This window comes from Mercenaria mercenaria, chromosome 10 (genome assembly GCF_021730395.1).
Source record: "Mercenaria mercenaria strain notata chromosome 10, MADL_Memer_1, whole genome shotgun sequence".
Classification (NCBI taxonomy): Eukaryota; Metazoa; Mollusca; class Bivalvia; order Venerida; family Veneridae; genus Mercenaria; species Mercenaria mercenaria.
Window position 1 is genome coordinate 46,005,649 of NC_069370.1, and position 17,341 is coordinate 46,022,989.

Genomic DNA, 17,341 nt, shown 5'->3' on the forward strand with positions numbered 1-17,341 from the left:
TGTAAAGTAAGTTACACATTACAATATCCGTCCAAGATACTTTCAAAAACAATGCATTTGCAGAATAGAGAGATAAAAATAATTTTGTCAGCTCGTGAAAACTAATGTCAAATTTTGACAGGTATATGATGACTCATGACCTAATTAATTTTTTTCTGTTATTTCTAACTTCCAGTTTGATTTTCATAAAATGGGTATTCTTTATTGTAGCTTACAATTCATACATTAAAACAATAAAAGAATATATCGTTACTTCACTGTCGTTTTGTCTATCCATCTCTCGTACGAATTCCTATTGTTTCTGTCATTTTTCAGAAATTGGAGCAACTCACAGTGTTGCAATCATACAAAACACATCCCTTATTTTCACATAGATATTGAGGATTTATCTAATGAGCACATGTATATGAAACGACTGTGTATTGTAATAATGCTAAACTATCTCAGCCGTGACATCTCCTTAAAATCCCTTCATGGATGACAGGGTTATATACCGGACAATAAAAAGATCCTATTAACCTTTGACTTCTAAGTATGACCTTTACCTTGGAGCAAGGGATCTGGGTTTTGCGCACGACCCATTGTCTGATTATGGTTACCATTTATGCCAAGATATTCCAAAATCCCTTCATGGATGGCAGAGCTATGGACCGGACACAAACACAGACCTTGTTAACATTTGAACTCTAAGTGTGACCTTGACCTTGGACCTCAGGGTCTGGGTCTTGCCCATGACACGTCATCTCATTATGATAAACATTTATGCTAATTAATTTCAAAACCTCTTGTTGAATGGCAATGTTACGACCCGGACACGAAACAGACCCTATTAACGTTTGACTTCTAAGTGTGACATAGACCTTGTAGCTAGGGGTCTGAGTATTATGCATGAAACGTCGTCTCATTAAGGTTAATATTTATGCCAAACTATTTCAAATTTCCTTCATGAGTTACAGCCCTGACAAGAATTTACAAAGTTACGGTCGGACGGACGGACAGTGCGATTTTAATATGCCCACCTTCGGAGGCATAGAAATCAAAGAACATACTATAGTGTATATAAAAAGTTATTTGCTGAACATCGTAAAAGAAGTAAGGAAGTTATTAATACAAAAATGTAAATAAATAAAAACCTTAAATTATCAAATGCTTTTGTATAATTCTTGAAATAGATATATGCTTAATAACTTAATGATAACATAATATATTAAGCCACATTAGGTCTAATTGGTTTAGTCTAGTCAGCAGTGTACATGTATTTACAACTATGCTTTGCACGGAATGACACGGATCAGAGGGATAAATAGACTGGCTATATTCAAAGCAATGTTAGTCATATTAGAATAAGGAATAATTTATAGCAAAACCATGTTTTAAGGTTCATGTAAAGTGTTTGGGACTGCCCCTCGAGTGAATTTTTGTTTCATGTTTTGAGACCTTTATAGGCCTTTGTTTTTCATACGTTGTATACCAAACTGTTCAGAAAGAGTAGACGTGTCATTCAAGAGAGGTTGTTTTGTTCGGTATAATAATATTTCTCTTATATGATATGTACTTTGCTTGTCCACATTCTGTTTTGTAAAAAAATATCAAACTTCTTTTTCAAAAGTATTTTGACATCAGGTCTTTACTTATTGTGTGCCTAACATATTTCTCCAGGTACTCCTAGTGTTAAAATTGCTACAATACATCTACATTTCAAAAAGTTGCCAAAATTGCAAGAGGAAAGTGAAAGTAGAGCTTTCAAAATGACAAAATACTCCTATATTTCACAAAATATGTACGTTAACTGTATTTCAATACTAGGAGTACCTAGATAAATATGTTACAGACACAAACAAAACGTATTTAAAGAAAAAATACTTTTGAAAAAAAAAGTTTGATATTTTCTACAAAATAGAACCGTGATGGTCGAAGTACCTGTAATTTTAGACAAAATACTTACTCTCAAAGAAGCTTACTTTTGTATAATGTCTTCCCTACTTCCTCTAAACAATTCAGTGTATTTATAATAAATAGAAACGGTCTTCGAAGAAAAAATTTCCAAAATCAAAATTCACCTGAGGGGTGGTCTCCAAACACTTTACATGAACCTTAATACTATTTATGCACGATGGGCGGTTATACGTCGGGCGTAATAATTTCACGAGGGCACAGCCCGAGTGAAATTATTTGTACAACGTATTACCGCCCGAGTGTATAAATAGTGTTAAAACATGCTTTTGCTATAAATTATTTCGAATTTTCTAATATGCCTTTAATCTAAAACAGTAGATAAAATATAGTAGCGCTCCTTCTTGGTTGCAAAAAAGTCATAACGTCACTGCACGTTAACGTGACGTGATTCTAGCGTAAGAGTGTTTTAACAGAGGAAACATTTGTAGTGTAATGGTTAGGTTCTGTGTTTTAATTTGGATATTTCTTTCAGAGATTTAAGATTTTGAACTGAATCATACAAAAACTTTACATTTCATGAATTATAAAAGTCAGGCAAGATTGTCAAATCTTCAGTAGCTTAAGGGTATGAACATGCACACATAAGTGAATTCTTTTCTACGTATCCTTATTAGTGGACAGGAAGTTAGATAATGTGTCTGCTGTGTTTTCCTGTATTGTCCAATATAAACTCAATGTACACTGTGATGAAGGGAACAACCCAGGCGAAGGGCTAGGGGGCATGGTCCCGCTCTAAGGAGCTGAAACTCAATAAGCTTTGTTAATTGAACATTGATTAATCTTTGAAATTCGACTGAACATTTATAAGTAACTGTGCATTGCTCTTTATAGGAAATAAAAAATGTTAAAACTGTCATAATGGTGTTGTGTTTTAAAGACAAACGTCAGGTACACTACACATATTAGAATGTTAAGGACACGTCACGGCTGAGATAGTTTAGCATTATTGCAATACATAATCGGTATTAAAATTGTGTTTCCAATACATGTGCTCATTAGATAAATCCTCAATATCTATGTGAAAATAAGGGATGTGTTTTGTATGATTGCAACACTGTGAGTTGCTCTAATTAGTGACAAAGGACTCAAACAATAGGAATTCGTACGTGACTTGATAGACAAAACGACAGTGAGGTAACAATATATTCTTTTATTTTATGTTTTCCAGTGAATTATAGAGTTTTCTCAGTGAAATAAAATGATAATCCACAGTTTTAAAACAGTAGATTATCATTTTTATTTTTCACTGTTTTTGCCGAACTAGTTCCGGTCCTCAGTCGCGATTGAAATCAAATTGTATACCGAGTGTTATGAATACCGGGGACCATAATGACGATGACGTCGTTAAAATGACGTCATTTGTGTTATGCTTTCTGCTGACCTTTCCCGCGATTTTAGACATTTTATAAATTACGTAACAAAAAGTAGAGTTTTACACATGAAATAAAAAGAAAATTTGTTTGTGTCAGTGAAATATCAATTTTATTTCACCCGTGAGCACCAAAAAAAAAGTCATTTTTACTCGTGGCTATGCCACCCGTGAAAATATCAGTTTTTGATGCTCATTTGTGAAATAAAATTGATATTTCACTAAAACAAACAAATATCCTCTATATATTGTTTTTATTCACGAGTTGTAAGCAACAATATAGAATACCCATTTTTAAGAAAATCAAACTGGAAGTTAGAAATAACAGAACATTTTTTAATTAGGTCATGAGTCATCATATACCTGTCAAAATTTGTCATTAGTTTTCACAAGCTGTCAAAATTATTTTTATCTCTCTATTCTGCAAATGTATTGTTTTTGTAAGTATCTTGGTCGGATATTGTAGTGTGTAACTTACTTTACATTCCACATTAATATTTGTGCTTGAAATAGCTTTGTTGAGCTCACCGAAGTCACGTACGAATTTCTATTGTTTTAGTTTATTGTCTGTTATAAAGGTACCAAACATCAATATTATGATATAAGAATTGTTCCTTTCTGGTAGACAAAGGAAACTATTTGATTTAATCATAACATAACGGTTTTTGGAAAGAACTGAATATTCTTTGTTTTTTTGTTTTTCACCGGAAATTCAAAACGTGACATCACCTTAAATTGACACTTTTCGATAGATATACTAGCAAACAGACAGAAATTTGTGATTCAAAGTCATATTAAACATTTGCTTTTATCGCTATTAATTTAATCGAGAGGTGGAAATTAATCTGCAAGTACACTACAGTTTACGGAGATATCCGAGCTAACCACGACCGTCCATTATGCTATACATAAATAGTTCAGAGTTTTACGATTCCTGTACAAAATGACAATCATCATTCAGGTAAAACTTCAAAATTATGGGTGTTTCCTGCCTACATTAATATTTTGTGCTTCTCCAATAAATTTCATTAGTTTGTTTGTTTTGGGTTTAACGCCGTTTTTCAATAGTATTTCTGTGATGTAACGGCGGGCAGTTAACCTAACCAGTGTTCCTGGATTCTGTACTAGTACAAACCTGTTCTCCGCAAGTAACTGCCAACTTCCAAACATGAATTATCAGAGGTGGAGGACGAATGATTTCATACACAATGTCAATTTGACTAAAGTACTTGATCTTCTAAACGAAGATCTGAGAATGACCCTCTGTATATTTTAGAATTACAATGTTGCTATTTTTATTTTCGCAAATCTATTTTTGTTTGAACCAAGCAGACGGCTTGTTCGAATGTCAAAGAGTAAGAAAAATGTGCAGTCAGTCCAGGGTTCGAACCTGGGACCCCTCGCTTACAGAGCAAGTGCCCTACCGGCTGAGGTAACCGGCTATCTGGCTATCTGACATCTTCAGACATAAGAATTCTAGATATCAAAAACCAAGGCTAAATATAGGTTTTTTTAAGCTTGCAGAATGTTGTAAGTAAGCCTTTTGATTGGCTAGCGGAAGGGTCGTCAGAACGAGGCTATCAATAGCTCGTCTTCAGATCCTAAGCGTAGTGTAATAGGAGATGTACTTTAGTCAGATTGTACACAATATCTTTTATCAAATCGTCACGGAGGATCGGACTCGCGACCCTGCGATCCGTAGACCAACGTTCTCCCTACTGAGCTAAGCGATCGGGCAAACTTCATTACAGTCAGTATCTAGTCTATCTATTTAATACTCTGTTAAAATGTAACACGAAACTGTTTGTTAAATAGTACAGTGTATATTATATTTAGACAGCTACGCAAAAAAGCGCAATGTAATTGTAAACTTGATCAATTCAGTGGTTTTGGCAAGTTATCAAAATCTGCGATATTTATACAATGATTATACTCCTGTTTTATGTGTATAAATCAAACATGTTTCGTCGATAAAACGAAATCTTAAATACAATTTTTACAATATCAAATTTTAAATCACTCCTTTGTGTAAAAATATAAACAAGAGGGCCATGAAGGCCCTGTATCGCTCACCTGACCTATTGACCTAAAGATCATCAAGATAGTTTTATTATGATATTGTCATAAATGTTGCCTCTACAGCGTTAACTAACTTTTCCTTTGACTTGACCTGGTGACCTAGTTTTTGATCTCATATGACCCAGATTCAAACTTGACCTAAAGATCATCAAGATTAACATTCTGCCTAAGTTTCATGAAAATACAGACATAAATGTGGCCTCTAGAGTGTTAACAAGCTTTTCCTTTGATTTAACCCGGTGACCTAGTTTTTGACCCTAAATGACCCAGATTCGAACTTGACCTAAAGATCATTAAGATTAACATTCTGATTAAGTTTCATAAAGATACAGTCATAAATGTGGCCTCTAGAGTGTTAACAAGCTTTTCCTTTGATTTGACCCGGTGACCTAGTTTTTGATCCCACTTGACCCAGATTTAAACCTGACCTATAGATCATCAAGATTCACATTCTGACCAAGTTTCATTAAGATATGGTCATAAATGTGGCCTCTAGGGTGTTAACTAGCTTTTCCTTTGATTTGACCTGGTGACCTAGTTTTTGACCCTACATGACCTAGATTCAAACTGAACTTTGAAATCATCATGAGTAACATTCTGACCAAGTTTCATGAAGATACAGTTATAAATGTGGCCTCTACTGTGTTAACAAGCTTTTCCTTTTATTTGACCTGGTGACCTAGTTTTTGTCCCCAGATGACCCAATATCAAACTCATCCAAGATTTTATTAAAAGTAATATTCTGACCAAGTTTCATTAAGATTGGGCCAAAATTTTGACCTCTAGAGTGTTAACAAGCTTTTCCTTTGATTTGACCTGGTGACCTAGTTTTTGCCCCCAGATGACCCAATATATATCAAACTCTCCAAGATTTTATTGAGGGTAACATTCTGACCAAGTTTCATTAAGATTGGGCCAAAATTGTGACCTCTAGAGTGTTAACAAGTTTTTCCTTTGATTTGACCTGGTGACCTAGTCTTTGACCCCAGATGACCCAATATCGAACTCGTCCAAGATTTTTATGAGGGTAACATTCTGACCAAGTTTCATTAAGATTAGGCCAAAATTGTGATCCCTAGAGTGTTAACAGTTAAATTGTTGACGACGACGGACGACGGACGGACGACGGACAACGACGGACGACGGACACAGGGCGATCACAAAAGCTCACCCGAGCACTTCGTGCTCAGGTGAGCTAAAAAAAGCGCTTACACAGATTTGCTCTCGTCATGTATATAAGTGTTATTTTTAAATAACGCGTATATCACGGCATGTATTAAAATATCGGGTTTCCATCACAGATTATGAGATATCAAGATACTACGATTAACAGACAATATTATTCGCATTCCAGACACGAGTTTTACGTGGTTTTGCCGGTTTGTTTGTGCCATACCGACAATAAATAAAATTTGTATTGTATATGTATTGTATTGTATTGGTGCTAGAAACCACGGGATGTAAGAATACTCATGCGCTGTGATTTATCAATAAATGCGTAAATCCATACGCTTCTTTTACAAATAGTGCTTAAAAGAAAAGCATTCGTGTTGTTTTATTGAAGAATACGGTGTGCAAGAAAAAGAATTTATCACCAGTTGAAGGTTCTCGCTACCGCCTAAACAGTTACCCTCAAACCTGACATTTCCATCCGCACCTTCAACCGGTAATAAATTATTACATAAATTGTAACAATGCCTAAAATGATAAAATAATAATGTTCTCGCTCTATCCATATCCTTTAACATATCAGAAAAGATTCAGCCTGTCTACAACACAAAGAATACAGTTAAGTTCCAACCTTTCAAAGAAACGGCAGATTGCAATCCTGTCCACTGTTTGGCAGTAACTTTAGTTGGTTCCAGGTCGTATTCATGTTTAAATGAGAATCCCCAACTTGAGAACGTTGTCCCGAAATCAATGGCCGCTACCAAAAGGTGGTTACTCATTTCTACTTTAAGGAATCTGTGTCTGTATTAAGTCGATATGTTCAGCAAATCCTGCAATGATCATTTCCATACTAACATACTAAGATTTCGTATAATATGTTGCCCTGTAATATTTTGTTTCTTTTTTAATTATATGCTGCACTAATGCTAATTTGTGACATATAAAACTAAGCGTTTCTATAATAAATAATTGTTGCTTATTTTTGAACGTCAAAACTAAAGAATTACCTGTAAATATTACAGTTTAATTAAGCCAGTGAGTACTTTCTCTTTCGATTTCGGTTATTTTCCGAAAATGATAATTCCTTTGCTTGTAATTAAGGTATTAGATACCTAATAGTGTACCTCCTTTTAAAGAGTATTCAATTCCTAGCATAAACCTACTTTTGCCTTAATTTTTTAAAGTGGGCATAGATTCATGACCCACTGGGACCGCATTTTCCCCTCATATTCCTTATAGTAAATTTTTACTTTTTCCCCGACTTATTATTGATTTATTGTACAAAATCGGAAATGTTTGATTTGATAAGCGATGTATTGCTGTTCAAAGTGAATCTATCTCTGAAATAAAAGGGGGCAGAGTTAGATATTTTTAAAAATACCCAGTTACATGCGGTAAAAGTTCTCTATTTTGCCTTTACTCTTTAGATTACATATTGTGGAAGAAATGTAGATACGATTTACTTCCACCCCAAGCTTGTTTTTGAACGCATGGCGGTTCCAAAGGCCTCGACCTAAATTTTTAGTGTTGAGGTTAGAATTACATAGATCTCGTTTATTATGTTGTCCTGCAATACTTTGTTTCTTTTTTAATTATATGCTGCACTAATGCTAATTTGTGACAGATAAACCAAGAAGTTTCGATAAGAAATAATTGTTGCTTATTTTTGAACGTCAAAACTAAAGAATTAACTGTAAAATATCACAGTTTAATTTAAAGCCAGTGAAACGGAGTACTTTCTCTTTCGATTTTGGTTTAAAGAGTATTCAATTCCTAGCATAAACCTACTTTTGACTTATTTTTTTTAAAGGAGGAATAGGTTCAAGCCCCACTGAGACCACATTTTTTCCCTTACATTCATTTTAGTAAATTTTTACTTTTTTCAAGACCTATTTATGATTTATTGTACAAAATTGGAAATGTTTGACTTGATAAGCAATTTCTTGCCGTTCAAAGTGAATCTACCTCTGAAACAGAAGGGGGCAGAGTTAGGCATTTTTAAAAAAAACTGAGTTATACCCCAGTCACACATACGGCGCGGATAACTACGTCTAGCTACGGATAGAAACGTAGTAATCCGTATCGATTCGTACCTGTGAGATACCGCAAAGTAGTAATCCGTATCAATCCGCACCAGCACTTGGTCAAAACGTATTCAAGACTTATTCCAAACTTGCAAGTTTCTCCAACTTTTGAACATGCACAAAAAGTTTGAGCGATCCGTAGCCATTTGAGCGTGGCTTTAGTCTAACTTGGTTGAAACTTATTCATCCCGGTAGTTAAACGTAGTAAACATAGTTATCCGTACTGAAGTGTAACTTGTCGTAGTTTGACATGATGATAAAGATAATCGTAATGAAAACGCCGGCTACACGTGGCCTATTTATATGAAACTTACCGACACGTTACTAAACCTTAATGCGAACGTAATCATGCGAATTGATCCGTAGCTGAACATATTTATCCGAGGCTGCCCGTAGTTAAGCGTAGTTCACCACAGACAGGTCCAAGCGCAGTAAAACGTAGTACAACGTAGTACGCCGTACCAATCCGTACTTATTCGCGTCCTAATATCTTTTTGGTCCCCGTTTCTCCCCATTTTTTCCCGTACTTAGACGTACTGCGCCGTACACTTCTCCGTGTTCGCACCCCACAGACCAATCTCAGCCGCACCGTACCTCAACGCAAGGACACATCCGTATGTGTGACTGTAGCTTTACATGCGGTAAAACTTCTCTATTTTGCCTTACTCTTTAGATAACATATTGTGGAAGAAATGTAGAGATGTACTTCTGCCCCCAAGCTTGTTTTTGAATAAATGACATTTAAACAGTCCCAAAGGACTCGAACCTCATTTTTCAGTGTTGAAGTTAGAATTCTGTCTCATTAAATCCCTTTGAGGCACCCTAGAGAAAAAAATACTGACAGATCTTTTGGTGTGTTTTATAATTGTTTACCAATAGTTTGATGTTTCTTTCATCAAAATTAATGGTATAATGAATTCTCTGCATACATTTTGGACCATGACCATGACTTTGAAATTTGTCTGTTCTTGAGGTTACACCACGCTGAATAGCTGTTCTTTATTCTATATAAAATTGACATATTTCCAATGGCTGCAGCACACAGGAGGGCCCATTTTAAATGTCTGTAACTTATATTTTCTTGACGAATATTGTCAGTGCTTAATAAAAATCAAACGAAAAGTGGGGTCATGTTTGATGCAAGAAAAATATTTTCAATCAAACACACACACTGCAAAATAAGATGAAAAATGAGACATCAAATTGCAGTAGTGGTGTATGATCTAAGTATCCATGACAAATTCTGTCATGTTATTATTTCAGTATGAAAATGCTACCTACATGTCAGCCATAAATCTGACATGTATTTTAGCTATAAATGCAAATAAAATAAGGAAAAAAACCTGAAGACTATTTGAATCCGTCATTATGCGACTACCATTTTATTCTCGCCATGTTCCTGTTTAGTGTCTGTTTGCCTATAAAAAAAACCCTATCATTAAGATTGTGCCAGTTACATTTGAAATGTACAAGCAACATTAATGCAAGAAAAAATACAAGGTTTCAGCTTGATACCAACAGATTCTAAGGTTTTATGGCATTTCAGTAACGTAGGAAAACGCGTCAAGTTTTGCCAGAAATAGCTGTCACGACATTATTTTCAATCAGTTATCCTAACCGTAGTCTAGTTTTACCATGATTTGTTAACCAGGTTTTGAACGAAAACCTGAGTTATTAGATTGGGGTAGATGTCGGTCGGGCGGCGGCGGCGGTGGCGGCGGCGGCGTCAAACTGGTGTTTCCGGTCAATAACTTTTGTTTCGGTAAAGATATTTGAATAAAACTTGGTATGTATGTAGCTTATATCAAGACAAAGGCTGGAATTGATTTTGGGGTTTCTGGGGTCAAGGTCAAGGTCACTGTTACTTAAAATAGAAAAAGGGTTTCCGGTCAATAACTTTTGTTTCGGTAAAGATATTTGAATAAAACTTGGTATGTATTTAGCTTATAACAAGACAAAGGCTGGGATTGATTTTGGAGTTTCTGGGGTCAAGGTCAAGGTCACTGTTACTTAAAACAGAAAAAGGGTTTCCGGTCAATAACTTAACTTAGGAATGAGCTATCATGATGAAACATGGTGTTTAGAAAACTTATATAAAGTTGTAGCTTGGGATTGATTTTGGGGTTTCTGGGATCAAGGTCAAGGTCATTGTTACTAAAAATAGGGTTAGGGTTAGCATATCTTCTACATGCATGGAGGGATTTTGATGAAAGTTGGCACAATTGTTCACCATCATGAGACGGAGAGTCATGCGCAAGAACCAGGTCCCTAGGTCTAAAGTCAAGGTCACACTGAGAGGTCAAAGGATACAAGAATGAAAACTTTGTCCGGAGCATATCTTCTTCATGCATAGAGGGATTTTGATGTAACTTGGCACAATTATACACCATCATGAGACGAAGTGTCTTGCGCAGTTCCCTTCTTTAGAATTACTTCCCTTTGTTGTTACAATAAATAGCTTATATTGTAACGTTTCCATTACTAGACGTAGGGAAAAATCGAGACCACTTTTCTGTAGTACAACATGCATGTTACATCCAATTTTGAGGTGTATTTTGACCAATCTCTACCTGGTAAGGATTTCTGTGTGGACTTAAAATTTTTTTTTTTTGTATTTTTTTTTCTTTTTTAAGATTAACTTCCCTTAGTTGTTACTATAAATAACTTATATTGTAACTTTTTATAATTGACCGTAGGGAAAAACCAAGACCACTTTTCTGTGGTACAACATAGTTGTTACTTTCTAATTTTAGGTGTATTTTAAGGTATCTCTACCTGGTAAGGAGTTTTTTTGTGGACTTAGAAAAACAAAAGAATTACAATGATTACTAAACAACCACAAAATTAAAATTACATCTGCAAACACAGGTGCTAGAGTAAAGAAATTTGCTGTGACGGGCGTATATTGTGACATTCTGGCACTCTTGTTTATTCTTATGAAAAGTGTTGAAAACCTGGTTTCGTGGCATTGCCGCGTTTCTTGTTTTCTTTTTACTCTGAGCTGCATACAAATTACACATTTAAACGGCTATTGGTTCTTTGCGAAATGGAACAGAACGGAACGAAACGGAACGAGGGACACTATATGGGGGAAATAATCAAATCAAATTTAATTCTTAATATATATATTGTCTTGCAGACCCAGGCTTGACAATTGTACATACATATACATATATCTATGAAGGTATATAGGTATGTACATAGTTAAAATGTGTTGCGTGGTACCAGTGATTTCCCGTTATGACTTTGTTAAGTTTTCGCCAATTACTTGAAAAATAATGACTTGGAGATCCAGGATCGACCTTTATTGTACATGCAAACATAAACGATTATCACATGAGTTCCTGAAATATGTCATGTAAATAAACTAAAAGGTTCTCGTTTTGTTCCGTTTCGCAAAGTACCAATACCCGTGTATATATAATTTTTAAAATCTAAATTTGAATTTTTAACTTACCGTTCCATTCCGTTTAGCCCTATTTAACACACCTTGGGGCGTCCATCCTTGTCATTTCATCCTTGACAATTTCGATGAAATGAATCTCGTTGATGGTACATATAGCACCAAATCTGCTAAACATTCCAACTACAGCGTCAAATCTTAAGAGACGTAATTTTCGGTGTGTGGCTGTGGTAACTTTTCATGTGCTCAGTACTTGCAGGGATTCTTAGTTAACTTTTATTGTTTATATAATTTTCAAATATATAAGCTTACAAAGACTTTTAACCTTTATCGTTACTTTTAAGGAAGTTTATACTTTTCTTTATGATGAATTGTGGGAATGCCATAAAAAGAGTTTTACAAAAAATATTTGCAAGTGGTATTTTCTGAAAAGTATAGACTATATTTTACCGACATAAACGAATACGCTTAATAATATTACCAGCAATCAACATGTTATGGTTTTGATAAAAACTTATGTATGGAATTTTCTGTAATTGTTTCCTTAACTAAAATGTAATGATGTTCTAATGTATGTTGTACTTTGCTTATCATTTGAAAATTCAGCCGAGTGGTTAATTTTATTGACTATGAATCAATACCGCCTTACCTCTTTGAAAAGGGATATATTCCTTGTTTTCTGTGAAGTAGCATTTCAAAAGACTTAGGAAAGTTGGTTATTCTTGCCAGGTGCTCGTCCAGCTGAAATAATGCATGGAGAACACCTGGAGTCTTCCTCAACCATATCCAGTCAGAAAGTTGCCAAATTATGACATTAATTGTGTCAGTGTTACTTAAATCCTAAAAAAGTCAACATATTCTTTATCAAAGCTGATTTGATTTGTCTCCTTTTGAATCAGGCAGTATTTTTTTTTTCAGCTTTTGGAAATGTCCTCCTTCTTTCTCGATGAATACTTCGCGCTACTGTTTAATTTTGGTGTAATACTGAACAGTATGAGAAGAAGTATAAGATAGTGACACGCTGGATAAATGATGACGGTAGACTCAGGGCGTTACCATTGTCAGAATTATTTGTATATTTGATATAATATTGCTAACGTAACAAATAAGCACAGATAGTGTTTGACTCCTTTTTCATTCTACCATTGCTATAATTATAGCTGAATTGATCACGGATTATGTTATATACAATAGCAAAAAGGGAAAAGGGAACCAACTATTTGTTAGAGCAAGTACTCGTTGTAAAATACTATGTACGAATTTGACAAATTAGAAATAATTTCTATAAATAGCACCAATCAAAGTGCACTTCTGCTAGGGTATAAATAGGAAGACGATGTTTCAACTAATAATTTATCCCAGTACCTTGATACGCTGTCAGGGCGGATAAATAATTTAAAAGTTCATAGACTAACGAAAAGTTGCAGTATTGTAACTAGGTTTCGGGCTGTAGGGCCAGCGCATGGAATTAGACCTTACGGGATAGTCGAATGTTATAGGCGATAGCAAATTCAGGATGAGTATCGGAAAGCTGAGACAAAAACGTATGGTTTGACTGTCGGAGAGTTCAATTACAGACGAGGTTCAACATTATTTGCGAAGTACAGCCAAGGCATCGGGGTCATACCTATATGGTAGTTTAATTTTCTATATATTGTAGCATATAGGCGCTGAGCATCCAGGAGTCGGGGCAATCATATAGAGACTCGCATGTTTTTGATTCAAAGCCCTCATCTGACGGGAACTTAAAAAAAGGACCAGTCAAGTAAAGTATCTTCAGCCTATTGGAGTTTGAGCTGATTATCATAAGTTGAAGGTTTTTAATTTGAAACTCTGAGTGATTTGCCTGATCCCGAAAATTATCTAGCTCATAACTGATCCTTGGTACATGAATCGTTTAGGCGAGGTAGCCAGAGCAAAAAAAATATATGTCAGATATGGCCCTCACCAGCTCTACGTTTTAATAAAGGACATTCTACATATTTTTTCTTCTAGTCTGAGACCTAGTCACCTTAGCGATTGGCCCATTTCATTGTTCAAGATACTAAAGGCATAGGCACTTCCCTGTGTCATATAACTCGTATCCTGACAAAACAACCTCAGACACATGTCTGGTAAAACCATACGATTTAAAAAAAAAACACACAAAAAAACATTTTTTTATAAAAATGAGAATATATTATTTGCAACAATATACAATATAAAACAAGATTTATCAAATACAAATAAGCAAAATGGAATAAATAAATATATGAAACTTAGCTTTAAATGTAATTACTGCACTGTTTGACAAACTGCTATATTAAGATCTGGTTATTTTGGTCACAAATAATAATAATACTTTGTCATGCAATCGCTATGGCTTCCCAATACTCATGTTTCTTATTTTTGCCATGCTATATTTAAAATTGTTTTAGATTTCCCTCATTAGTAAGTTATAAAATTACAATTATAGTAATTATGTTATTTAAACATATTTTAGTAATTAAAGGTGTACTTGGTTTCGGTTGCTGTTAAATAAATTGTTTATCGTGCACGGCGCGATTTGTTTCAATAAACGGTTATTATGTACGCTTCCAGTTACAGACATGGTTTACAGGATAATGTTTTACTTTTTATATTATAACGCTATTCAAAAAGCAAGCTTGGCAATTAAGAAGTAAAATGAAGTTACTAGTAGTTATTAGAAAGAGCACAATAATTGCACACTATGGAGTCATTTCATAATTTTTTTTAGCACAGATTCATTTGAAATACACAAAATACAATATCGTTTACATACAAATAGGTTGTTTATAAATAATTTCTTCTATACGACTGACCCAGTTAAATTGTCTTGTTAAATAAGTCATAAAAAGGGCGCATTTTTCTGTGCTAGAGAATGCGACAGCCAGAGCACAGTCGCCCGAACCAGTTCTTAAAAGAATCACAGTGGATATTTTTGAAGGTCAAGCCAATGTCCAGCCGCATAGTAGTAAATCAAATATTTCGTTTGCAAACAATTTTGACTTCCCAACCATTAATGAAAACTTTAGATCTAAGCATCACTGTTTTACGTACGGTGTAGTATATAATGTAGACAAGACAGATTTCCTGCACACCGCAATAGTGAAGAAAGATTTGTGTCAAGGTATAAACGAACGTGTATGGATGCCACCTGGGAAATACCTGAGCGAGGCGTACTTTGTTCCCGCACCAGATGGTATAGAAGAAGACGATGGTATCCTAATGCTGCCAGTTTTCGACCCCTTTCTAAACGCTACTAACTTCACCATACTTGACGCTAAAGATTTAACTGTAATGACATCTGCGTCACTTCCAACTAACATTCCATTTGGAACACACGGCCACTTCTTCGACAACATTTACTGAACTATTTTACAGCAGCTTCCTTTCTTTGGATAGTCTTCAGTTGTTTGTATATTGACGTAAAGACTGACGGAAACAAGTAGATAGTGACCGATATATTTTTAATTTGAGAGCATGTACACTATACTATCTTGTAATAAATTTTAAAATAATATATTGTGAGGTTGTTGGTGTTGAGCACAATACTGAATTTTATTACATACCTATTTAAATTTTAGCCAAAATTTAGCTGTTTTCCTATCACATGGCGGTTCAATAGAAACCAGTATTGTACTTTTAAGTATATATAGCAATATGCGAAACCTACTGCCCTTCAATGCTAAGTGTTTTTCATACTAGATTAGAATCCAAACTATTCAGATTTTCCTCAATGCAAAGATTCATTCAGAGTTGCTTCCCTTTTGTATTGAAAGCAGTATAAAAACTACATTTGTATTTTTCAACACTGAATCTATTAAACTCGTTGACTGAAATTATTAGATTTTCGACAGAAACTAGCATTTTATTCAACTCGTTTAATAAGTTCAGTATGACATGACACTAATGTAATATACTCTGTGTAAGTCGTGACTACGCCGGTGACTTGTGATCGTTATCTGCTGCCATAAAGCCTTATTCAGGCTATTCCATTATGTTGCATGAATATATCTGACAGTTCAGCTGGTCCCCGATTGACCGTCTTCAGCCATTGATGATCCATTTTACTCGTTAATGTTTGTTTTAGCACATGTATTCATAAGAAATTTATATATGGCAAGTTCCATGAAGAGACAATCCCGCGTATTTATTGCGAAACAACAGCAATTTTTTTACTTACAATGTTTAATCTTGAAAACTAACTTATTTTTAGTTGCGAGTCTCCGGTGTCTACGCAAATTGCGTCAAAAGGTAGATACAATGACTTATTTCAGAGCATATCTCCAAAAATGTTGAGGGACTTCAAGGAATGATAGAGGTCATGGAGAGAAAGTGCATTGTACAATAACCATAACACTACCTTGCACACTTTTTAATTATCTCCTTTTTATGATTTATCTATCCATAACACTTTCGTCTGAAACATTACTTTAATCCTATTGAATGGATATTTCTGAAACTTTATACAATGATAGTGTGTATTAACAGAAATTGCAGTGTACACAAACTATAAATCTACAATGCTTACCTTTTTATTAGTCCCCTACTGGTTGAAAACCAGTTTTGGGGACTATAGGAATGCTCTTTTCCGTCATTCCGTCATTCCGTCTTTCCGTCATTCCGTCTTTCCGTCATTCTGTCATTCCGTCATTCCGTCCGTCCGCAATTTCGTGTCCGGTCCATAACTCTGTCATCCATGAAGGGATTTTAATATTACTTGGCACAAATGTTCCCCATGATGAGACGACGTGTCATGCGCAAAACCCGGACCCCTAGCTCAAAGGTCAAGGTCACAATAGGAGGTCAAAGGTCAACAGGGCTTTTTTCCTGTCCGGTCCACAACTCTCCCATCCTTGAAGGGATTTTAGTATTACTTGGCACAAATGTTCCCCATGATGAGATGATGTGTCATGCGCAAATCCCGGACCCCTAGCTCAAAGGTCAAGGTCACAATTGGAGGTCAAAGGTCAACAGGGCTTTTTTCCTGTCCGGTCCATAACTCTCCCATCCATGAAGAGATTTTAATATTACTTGGCACAAATGTTCCCCATGAGGAGACGACGTGTCATGCGCAAAACCTGGACCTCTAGCTTAAAGGTCAAGGTCACAATTGGAGGTCAAAGGTCAACAAGGCTTTTTCCCTGTCCGGTCCATAACTCTCCCATCTATGAAGGGATTTTAATATTACTTGGCACAAATGTACCTCATAATAAGACAATGTGTCATGCACAACTTTCAGACCCCTAGCTCAAAGGTCAAGGTCACACTTAGCAG

The 17,341-nt window shown here is 35.2% G+C and overlaps 1 protein-coding gene across 2 annotated transcripts in view; it reads right to left on the minus strand.

Annotated features, from left to right (window-relative positions):
* Positions 1–8,885, minus strand: part of LOC123561720 (heat shock 70 kDa protein 12A-like) — a 33,275-nt gene extending 24,390 nt beyond the window's left edge. Inside the window, exons 1-2 of one of the 2 annotated variants that reach the window (XM_045354281.2) lie at positions 8,668–8,885; positions 7,206–7,404 (exon numbers count right to left, since the gene is read on the minus strand). In XM_045354281.2, coding sequence (XP_045210216.2) covers positions 7,206–7,353 — 148 coding nt within the window. In that variant the 5' untranslated portion in view covers positions 7,354–7,404; positions 8,668–8,885. Of the gene's footprint in view, positions 1–7,205; positions 7,405–7,581; positions 7,764–8,667 lie in introns of those variants that run through there. The other variant, XM_045354279.2, reaches the window with a different exon arrangement.
* Positions 8,886–17,341: the final 8,456 nt, after the last annotated feature.